This window comes from Xenopus tropicalis, chromosome 3 (assembly GCF_000004195.4).
Source record: "Xenopus tropicalis strain Nigerian chromosome 3, UCB_Xtro_10.0, whole genome shotgun sequence".
Classification (NCBI taxonomy): domain Eukaryota; kingdom Metazoa; phylum Chordata; class Amphibia; order Anura; family Pipidae; genus Xenopus; species Xenopus tropicalis.
Window position 1 is genome coordinate 95973848 of NC_030679.2, and position 10579 is coordinate 95984426.

The 10579-nt window shown below is 37.0% G+C and overlaps 1 protein-coding gene across 5 annotated transcripts in view; it reads left to right on the plus strand.

Moving 5' to 3' along the window:
* Nucleotides 1-9919, plus strand: part of shf (Src homology 2 domain containing F) — a 143792-nt gene extending 133873 nt beyond the window's left edge. For 4 of the 5 annotated variants that reach the window (XM_012970180.3, XM_018091966.2, XM_012970181.3 and 1 more), the window contains 1 exon segment: nt 6425-9919. In XM_012970180.3, the coding sequence (XP_012825634.2) occupies nt 6425-6611 (187 nt within the window). In that variant the 3' untranslated portion in view covers nt 6612-9919. 5 annotated transcript variants of the gene reach the window in all.
* Nucleotides 9920-10579: the final 660 nt, after the last annotated feature.

Consider the following 10579-nt stretch of genomic DNA (forward strand, 5'->3'; position numbering starts at 1 on the left):
ATTCAGTCCCTGAGCCACCTGAATTGCCAAAATAAGCTAAGATCCATTAATTGTGGCAAACTCACTCAATGAGCAGATCTTTCAGCGTATAAAGAGTTTAGCTTTATATCTTCTCTGAGGCCCCTGTTGCACAGACATTGAAATTTGCCTCAACCGTAATGTATGTTCAACACATCAAAATGCTGGGCCACAACTAGAGAGTTAGTGATGAAGTAACTTATAATGGTCCTTAACAAAAGGAATATTGACACCTTGAGGTTGGGGACAGTAAGAATAGAGTCACCACTGACACTCTGCCTAGAGTTAAACCGTTTGTTGTCCACAAAAAGCCCTAAAACTCAATTGAGGAGACCCTCATCAGACTTCCATTCAGTGTACAAGTAGCATTTGTTATTTCTACCACGCACATAGCCTTGCATTTATCAACACTGAACTTCATTTACTAGAATATAGAAACAGTACTTAAAATACCAACCTCAAGGTCATTAATAATCGGATTTCAAAGGAAAGGACCAAAGGCGGCAATTCACCAATTACTCAGTATGATGCCAGACAAACAGACCTGGAAAACAAAGCTGAGCTCCTTTAGTTTTGCAGATTGCATATAATCCTGGCCTAGACATTTGTTTACTTTCTCATTCTAATCTCTGTTGTATTTCCTCCAATTCAGTGGTTAAACTGCGTCTATTAAAGTAAAACCTTCATTAGTTGGTTCTTTGGTTACATAAGCAGGCGTAAAATAACAGTTCAGAATTTCTGCCTTTTCCCTGCTCTCGGTAACCAATTTACCTCAGCCTGATACTAAGAGCCCTACTCCTTCTTGCTTCATTTATTTTACACCTTGCTGCAATGGCTTTTCATTCTCTGTATTAGCTTGTCTGATTTTTTTTTTTTTTTTGCATGGTTTATTGGCCTCTTTATGCCAAATAAAAGTTTCTGCTGTCTCAACTAACTTATGCCTTTTTCTTGCTAACTTTTATATTAAACCATAAGGGTTGTAGTTTTCTACATAAGCCAATAAATATTGATGGTTACGGATATTTAAATATATTCAGCACATGCACAAGACCTTCCCACTGCTGTTTTTCTCCTTTTTTTCCTGTATGTCTTCCTTTACTCAAATTCTAAAAGCTCTTGAGGTTAGAGGTGTCATTTACTTTCCTTAAAAACCACAAGTAATACTTATTCTCTTTCCATCCTAGCAGTAGACTGACAGCCTATATGAATATATTTTCCACTGTGCTACAAGTTTACTGGCTTTGTTTCTAATACCCCAATTATTTGGATATTATGTCTACAGTTAGTATTATCAGAAAACTAGTGAAAATGGTACTGTACTAATATATAGTACAATAGAATCCTTGTAGTGCTTTGTTGGTTCCAATTTCCTTTTGAAGAGAAAGTGCCACAACTTCATGACTTAATTATGCAGTCATATGGCAGTTAGAGGGTAGGCAGCTTCTGTACACCTAGAACTCTTACCCAACTTTCCCCTTCAAATCCATGATAAAGTTCATCTGCTACCATCTCCAGAATTATAAAACCCCCATTCCAGTTCTGAGTGCACACACTCTATAATGCTTTTCTCACATTGTTTTCACTGCCTAATGTTAACCCCACGTCACTCCCTTTTCTATTCTTAACATGTATCTTATTAGCCTTGTCATTCTACCTCCTCCCAGCTCTCATTACTGGTCTGAAGCTGGCAAACCTGCTTTTTTGCTGCAAAGGTATGTGTAATGATGCAGAATACTTGCAGAACAGGAATCACCCATTAAAAGAAGGATTAGGTGATTGTTGCCAAGTTTTGGGGAAATGAGAAGTTACTTAATAAAATGTGGAGTATTTTTATATGCAGCCTTTATTTTACTCCACCTCTCGGTGGCTTTTGCCAATTAGCTGCTGGTGATATCTAGAGATTTTGCCAGTGAGCTGTTGCTGATATCTGAGAGTATTTCTTTTTCAAAGGTTTCCATGTCCAGAGAGTCTCTTTTTGAGAAACCCCAAGGTTCATCTGGCGGATAAGCAAGCAGTTTATGGGCAAGGATCCCATTTCTTAGTCTGCTAGCTGATTCATTCTCTGCGGCAAAGGAAAAAAAAAATAGATGTTTTGCCCTCAGAGAAAAATGTGGTATTGTGTCTCTTTTCCAGCCTTTAGAAAACAGAGACAAAGAAAATGGATTTGAAGTGGCACCAGAGTTGCTCTATAAGTACTGTTCAGTTTATATCCAATTGATTAAACACCAGATGTAGGCAAGCAAGATAAATCTTTCCTTGCACTTAAATAAATATGCCTTCAGTTGACAATGCAGTAAGACAGAGAGATATAAATGAGCCTTTTGCCATAAATCTTAAGAATACTGAGCTGTCATTGCTGGTTTAGAGGCTTTGATAGAACAAGCAAGCACAATACTCTACTGTTTCCTATTTTAGACATCGCATTGGATGTCTGCCTTTTTATGTCGAGAATTAATATCGGGGAGATAAAAAGCTGTCACTTGAAGGTTAAAGCCTGCATTCTGTAGGCTGTGTTTACCATAACAAGGATGCTGACACCTGTGACAAAAGAAAGTGTGTTTAGATGCCAATGGACGTAACTGTGAGAAATAGTCCAAGTGTCTAATTATGCAGAAAATACATCTATTCAGGCTCTGCACTCGGAATATATAAAACCCGGCTTTCTTTTTGGTTAGTTAAAAGTCCCTCATTCCCCAGTGTAAAAATACTCAGCGCATTTCTTCCTGAGGTTGATTTCTAATCCATTTTCAGGATAAGAAGGTGAAAACTGAAAACAACATTGTGTTATATGTTATTTAGGCTGATGCCACACGTGGCGTTTTTACGCTGCGTTTTTTCTCAGCCTAAAAACGCCGCACAAGCCACACATGGCGTTTTTCAGCCTAGTACTGGTGACGTAAGCAAATCCCGTTGCCATGGTGCTAATAGTGTGAAATAGCAAAAAACGCAGCGTATTTCCGCTAGGTCTGGCAGCTGCCTTTGCGTATACATAGGAATAGCTTGCTTTGCAAGTACTGGCGTATTTCAGCCTACGCTTGAAAAATCCGTGCTAAGGCGATTTCTAGCGTATTTACGCTTTGTGTGGTTTGCCTCGAGTCTTTTCAAGTTATTTCTATGGATGATGATATCAGGCGTTTTTCAGCTGCCGAAAATACGCAGCGTAAAAACGCTACGTGTGGCATCAGCCTAAGTCTGCTTTACAAATGAATGGCTGTTTGCTAGATGTGTGAATAAAATAAAAAGGTGCTGGGCAAATTATTTAAATATGTTAATATTGTATAAAGTTAACCATATAGAGTGCTATTAATAACACTGAAATCAGTGTATAGGGAACATGGTAGTACTGCTAATGCAAGAGAGAGTGTGCTAATACAACACAAGGCATTCTGCCTTCCACTAGATATATTTAATATAGATGCAAACTCCCATATGAATAACTAGACAATTGGCGACTGACATACATTGTAGCCAAATCAAATGCAGACACACATTTAGTGATCCCCGGCACACTATTCCAGCTATAGTGTCATTTCTCATTAAGCTCAGGCAGGTTATCAGGAGAGCACTGTCCTGGCTTTTAAACCATCTGCTGAGCGAATGGCTCTCCAGGGAGCGGCGGTGAAGTGCTAGAGAGGAGAAGCGGGGACTGACTGCAGGTCTCTGTGGTGTGAAGAAAGAGTGACAGCTTTCACATTTTATTAACTCCTTCCCTTCCAAGGCCATAATAAAATATTGCAGAACAGCATCTAAAGACTGCTTGTAGTTTGTGAATTTTATCTTGATGTTTCATCCTAATGTGCAACTTTATTAGGTAATTAAATTATTGGGCACATGATCACATGTTTCTCCTTATTTAGATCCAGTCTCTGTTACACATTATAGCTGATCTAAATAGGCAGCAATTAGTTCTGCATAATTATACATTCCCAGAATGCTTGTATTCCTGATGCCAGGTAAAACTAGATGTTGCTATGCCAGACTGCACAGAACAGCAAAACCGAGAGTGAGACTGCACCCTGCGGCCCATTTCCCCCTCTACAGTCCACTTCATGCTGTGGTTATTTGTTCTTTGCCAGGTACTGTCTGTAAAGAAAGCAACTGTGATACCGAACAACAAAAAAGTAAACCATTATAATAATATCCTACAAGGGGTCTCTTTGAATCTGCAAAACAATGCTGTTTTATGTAGTCAATAATATGCAATCTCAAATAGCTGTTCATGTAAACCCTTATTTCTTCATTGGATACAAAGTGGTTTCTCACCTAATGTTCTGGCTGTTGGCCAGAAGTATGTAACAATAAAAAAGATATCTAAAATAATTTGTGTTTGCAAGGATACCAGCATATGTACATTCCCTGAATGCTGCATGAATTCCCCACCCTTAGGATATAGCTCATCTTTAAATAATATTATATATATACACACACACACACACACACACACACAGTACATGGTACTAACGGGTAGAAACATAATCATTTTTATTGCTTTTTAAAATTGTCCTCCTTTCACATATTTTTGGAGAATTCCTTCTTCACTCCTTTCCTATTTTTTTAATGGACACCAACAGACAGTTTGTATCATATTAAGTAGCTCATTAAAGAATGTTACCAAACTGGAATAAATAAATATATATAGCGAACCCAGGGTGGCACTCTGCTTCAGCTCTTAGCTCGGGTGCAAGGTAAATGATTTAAATATCCAAAAAAGACCAGCAACACCGAGTTATATTCCAAAAACAATCAATTGTGTATTAAAAACGCATGAACAGCCAACGTTACGTTTCGGTCCCCATCGGGACCTTTCTCAAGGCGGAATATAACTCGGTGTTGCTGGTCTTTTTTGGATATATATATATATATATATATATATATATATATATATATATATATATATATATATATAAATGTGTATTCTTTAAGGATTCCTATGGTTTGACGCTTACTAAAAAGCTTTCGGTCAATAATATTTTCATGAAAAGTGTTAAATGTGTAGATATATTTATCAATGCAGATACAGGGCCATTTGTCAGAATGTGTTCAGCCATTCTGTTTTATGGGGGTTTAGCTTAGGGCAACACTGAGCTCTAACACCCCAATAAATTCATAATGAAAATAAATGAGGATTGTATTCTATTTAACACAATTAAGTTAATAGGGTGCAAATCTTGTTTCCATGCTGTAATGTCTATGGACATACTATGGCTATGTATGTAGCATTTTTTACCCAGTTTTTTGCCATTTTGCATGTACAAATTGCATAATAATTAAACTGTCAGCCTTGCTTGATTTTTGATGTGATGTTTAAAAGTAAGACATATTTCACATTTCATATGACTTTGGAATGATTAAAAGTAGCTTTTGTTTAGATGGATTAATGGGACTGGAAAAATAATTAATTTTCTTACAAGCAGAACTGTTCATAAATACTATAAGCATCCTGTTAAAAATGCTTTTAACTTGTAACTGGACCAGTTGGGTTGGCTATGTTTTGGTTGCTGCAGAAGAGTGGGGATGCCCCAGATAGGCTGTCTTTGTTTTATTGCACAATTAAATTGCAGACCAATACTACAGGCAGCACTGTGTGGACTCCTGTGTGGTGCTTCATGTAACTAGACAGTACAAAGGGTCTCTTCTTCCTATTACCCCTAAGCATTAGTGTTGGAGATGATTACATTGTACTTAATTCCCTTATATTTTCTCTTAACTTAATTGTATCCTCCCTTATTCCTGCGTTGTTTACATGCCTCTGAAAGTACATGCCTCTGACAGTAAATATACAGTAAATAATTGGGATTTGAGCAGTGACCCTTTTGTTCATGCTCCGGAGGAAGAGCATCCTCACTGAGACCTGCAAACCTAAGCCTTGAGAGTTTCAGCTTAAATCTATTTTGTGAAACTTTCCATATATGCAGCATTTTTCATATGGAATAAGCCATAAGTATTCTCACAAACGGCCTGAAAATATAAAAGCCAGGAGTAAAAGACTATTTAACAGCTTCTTTTCAAGAGCAGTCAGACAAATTGCAAGCGAGCCCAGGCAACAGGAAATATATAACCACTAACCTCTTTTTCACTCTCTACACTGATCACATATTCTAATACATATCTGTACTTACTGTACTCTAGTATTATTAACATATAAATATACTCTATATTCGTAGCACACTCTCTTTACCATTGTATTTGTAATTCTGTATCATAGTATAATTGTGTAACACACTGCATAATTTAAATGTGTCTTACTGCCCTATGCTGCACAATAATTCCTATGTACTTTTAGTACAAATGGCAATAAATTCCTACTTGACTTGACATACCAATAAATATTGCTAAGATCTGTGATTCTACTTACAGTATATTAGCTATGTCATTGTGTTTAATGTCCTTTCTTTATGTCCAATAGGAGCATTCAAGGATTCATGCACATGAAGCTTTCACGTACCAAAGAAAATAAATATGTCCTTGGTCATAACAGCCCACCTTTCAACAGTGTACCTGAAATTATCCATCACTATGCCAGCCAGAAATTGCCAATAAAAGGAGCAGAACATATGTCCCTGCTGTACCCAGTGGCAGTGCGGACACTATAGCAAACTGCTCAAGATGCCTCTTCACATCATCATGTGGATGGTCAAATCCTACTCTAAATCATCATGCCAGGATGCTGTTGGCAAAGGACTGCAATCACCAAATCAATGCAACATGTTCTAAGGGTGACTGGGCTTTATCATTGTTGATTTGATTCCTTCCATTTCTTCTTTAGTTGATTGGAGTGAAGACTGAACGCTGTCATGGTACCTTTTGCTTTCTTGTTTTGTTAGGGAACTTTCAGCCTTACGGTGACATATATTGAAAGTAATTCTTATGTGGATTTATGTGTCAAGTTCTGAAGCTAATCTGGGACTGTACGTCCCAAATGTTGCAATACAAATATTTAAAGTGATTGTTATTTAAGATAAAATTTGTTTTTATGTCATTCTATTCTGTCACTTACACTGGTTGTTTTCATCAAAGGGTTAAATGTACCCACTGCTTGCAGTTTGCATGTGTTCTACAGCATTTCTGCAGACGATCAGCAATACTTTGCATTCTCATCAATCAGCATAGGCATTGACAATAACGTGTGCCATTGCATTGAGTTTAGTAGGGACAATGAATGCAATAACAACAAAATGTAGTTTAGATTTTGTTTTATATTTTATTTTTGTAAGAGCAGTAGTCCTTTTTCTTGTGATTTCAGCCTGTCACCAAATCATAGCAAAAATTTGACATAACTAGTAAATACCCTTAGTGCCTTCATTTCACAAGAGGCACTGGTTGTCAGTATATGTATTCCCACTAGATGGGGCTGTGTGTGTCATACGTCGAGCATGCTCCCAAACCTCTAATCTAACATCAGCATTGGGCCGGTAAATCATCTCTTTAGAATGTCAGTTTAGTAACAGAAATAAATGGATGTGTATTTATTTTCGTAAATGCTTCTGATTTAGCCTTTGAAGAGGGGCTTTGTACCCTTTTGAAGTTTACCAGAATACCACTAAGCAGTATTTACATCTGTGGTATTTTGTAACAAGTCTGAGTATGTTGATTTGTACAAAACATTTCCGTTACCGTAACAGCTACAGTATTTGTAAACTCAGTGCAGTAGTGGATAAATAGAACCAAGAAGAGAACAATATCAGTCATAGAGTTACCAACCCAGGAGAGGGATCTGCGGCATGGCCGGAGTACGCTAAATGTGGTCAGAATATTTGAAAATTTACAGCCCTGTAACAATATGATACTATTGTACAGGACATATTTAGTTCATAACATATATTTCTAGTATACACAGAGGTTTGTGTGTAATAGACCTTAAAACATGCCAAATGCCTTGGAATATTTAACCCGATTAAACCCCCAAAAATATCATAGGAGGCTTTAAGCAAATATCATACTAGCAGAGGGATCAATCACTTGACTGGCTTAGGGCCTAAACAAGAATCACATTAGAATTGACATTTATTATAAGAACTGCACCTAATACAGTGCAATATATAGATTTACCTCAGTATAGTATATGCTCTGCCAGGTGGTCTACCTGGAACTAAATTACATTTGGTTAAAGAGGCCATACAGTGCTTGTGTGTTTTATTGTCAATTTACTTGGGATAAAAGCACCTCTGCACACAGGGACAATTGCCTTTTCTACTGGAAGCCATGAGTGTTCCATTTCTTGCTTATTGTGATTCATATGGCATGAAATTGATTCTATCAACAACTTTATTTTCAACATCCTGTTCCAGTAAAAAAAAACCATGTCTAATGTTACTCAATGCAACATTTCTTCTGATATCTGCTTAGAAAACTCTATAGTCTTCCTATTATATATACTATGCCTCCAGTTTCTATTAAAAACTTTATCAAGGTCCTCGTTTCCACTCTGGTTCCCTTGTAACATACAGGCCCCTAATTCATTTCTGCCAGTATAAAGAAGCATGAACCAGACCATTGCAATGCTTAATGATTGCCTTAGCTCAGCTCATTTAGTATATAACACACACAAATCATGAAGAAATAATGTGATTTTATAAAGCTGCTTGTGTACTAACCAGAAATACATACAGTGCCTTGCAAACATATTCAGAAACGTAACCAATGCTTTCATTTCATTATTTTATTGTATTGCAACTGTGTTTTATGTTTGGGGGGAAAAACTTGAACAGCAGAAAGCTGATTATACTGTTTCCATAAGAATGAAAAACCCTACTTTTGCTGCAACATCAAGTCTTAAGTATCAGATTTGCAGACTGAATGGGGTGACTATGGTCCATTCTTCCAGGTATGTTTATATGCACGGCTCTTGGTCTGGATAAAGTAGAAGGAGGAATGGATAGTGTTACTTCAAGAAAACCTGTATCAGTCTGCTAAACATGGAACTGACGTCAGGGGGAACGTTCATCTTCAGCAGGACAATGATCCCAAGGCAAAGTAACACTGGAGTGGTTTAAGAATAAAACTTTCTACAAAACAATTATTATATTTTATGAATCAAAATCTTAAAGTTTTGTAAAATTTTAAAATTCTAATTCATTAAATATAATAAGAGTTTATGTCTTCAATTTGATATTCATTTAAATGAATGGTTTGGTCAACAGTCTGAATACTTTTGCAAGGCCCTGATTGGGGAATGTAAGAAAAGTTGTAAATAGAAGAACTTTTCTTGTAGAAGAAAAGAAATTCATATTTGATAATGTAATATTCCCTAAGACATGCATTTTAGGACCTGTTTGAAGATGGTTTTCTGTTTAACTGTAATACCTTTCTCAGTAAACAGTTCTCCATGCACTGGCACTATGTAGCTATAAATCTTAGTCTTTTTCACTAGCAGATGGGTTGCTTAATACTTTTGCACACAGCAAAAAAAAATAAAAAAATAAAATCTTATTGCCAACATTTGTTCCATTCCCCCATGTACGTTCGCAGAACTCTGTTTGGAATGTTTCATACTATAAAAGGCTTTTCTATACCAACAATTCATTCAATAGTCTGAACTGCACAACTGCTCCTGTACTTTACTTTGTACACAAATTGGAAATGACTTTCTACAAGCTATTGTATATACAGTACATTTAATGATTAGACTGATATTTGGGCTTGATAAATAAAAATACTGCGTGGGTGACAGACACTGAGACAGCGTATGGGTTAAGCTTGAATTTAGATAACCTCTCACAGAGTAATGAGCTGCAAGCCTGCCTCACATTTTTGCTCTTCTCTTCCAGTAAAAGGCCTGGGTAACTCCATTTGGTCATTTAAAATGTTATTTCCCCTCTCTATTACTGTTTGTGTTTATACTGCTGATATTTTGAGTTGAAGTCTATTGCCTTGTAAAATAAAAACTGTCTATTTAATATAACATGTTTTAGTGTTTCTTGCAGTTATTGCAGTGGGTTCAACAAGGGTTTAGTTTCAAGTGTAAATCCCCATATATTTTAAACATACATTGTAAAGGATTTCATACCCTTCATTACATAGTTACATAGGGTTGAAAAAAGACCAGTGTCCATCAAGTTCAACCCATCCAAGTAAACCCAGCACACCTAACCCACACCTACCAATCTATACACTCACATACATAAACTATAAATACAACCACTAGTACTAACTGTAGATATTAGTATCACAATAGCCTTGGATATTCTGATTGTTCAAGAACTCATCCAGGCCCCTCTTAAAGGCATTAACAGAGTCTGCCATTACCACATCACTAGGAAGGGCATTCCACAACCTCACTGCCCTCACCGTGAAAAACCACCTACTCTGCTTCAAATGGAAGCTCCGTTCCTCTAATCTAAAGGGGTGACCTCTGGTGCGTTGATTGTTTTTATGGGAAAAAAGAACATCCCCCATCTGCCTATAATCCCCTCTAATGTACTTGTACAGAGTAATCATGTCCCCTCGCAAGCGCCTCTTTTCCAGAGAAAACAACCCCAACCTCGACAGTCTCACCTCATAGTTTAAATCTTCCATCCCCTTAACCAGTTTAGTTGCACGTCTCTGCACTCTCTCCAGCTCA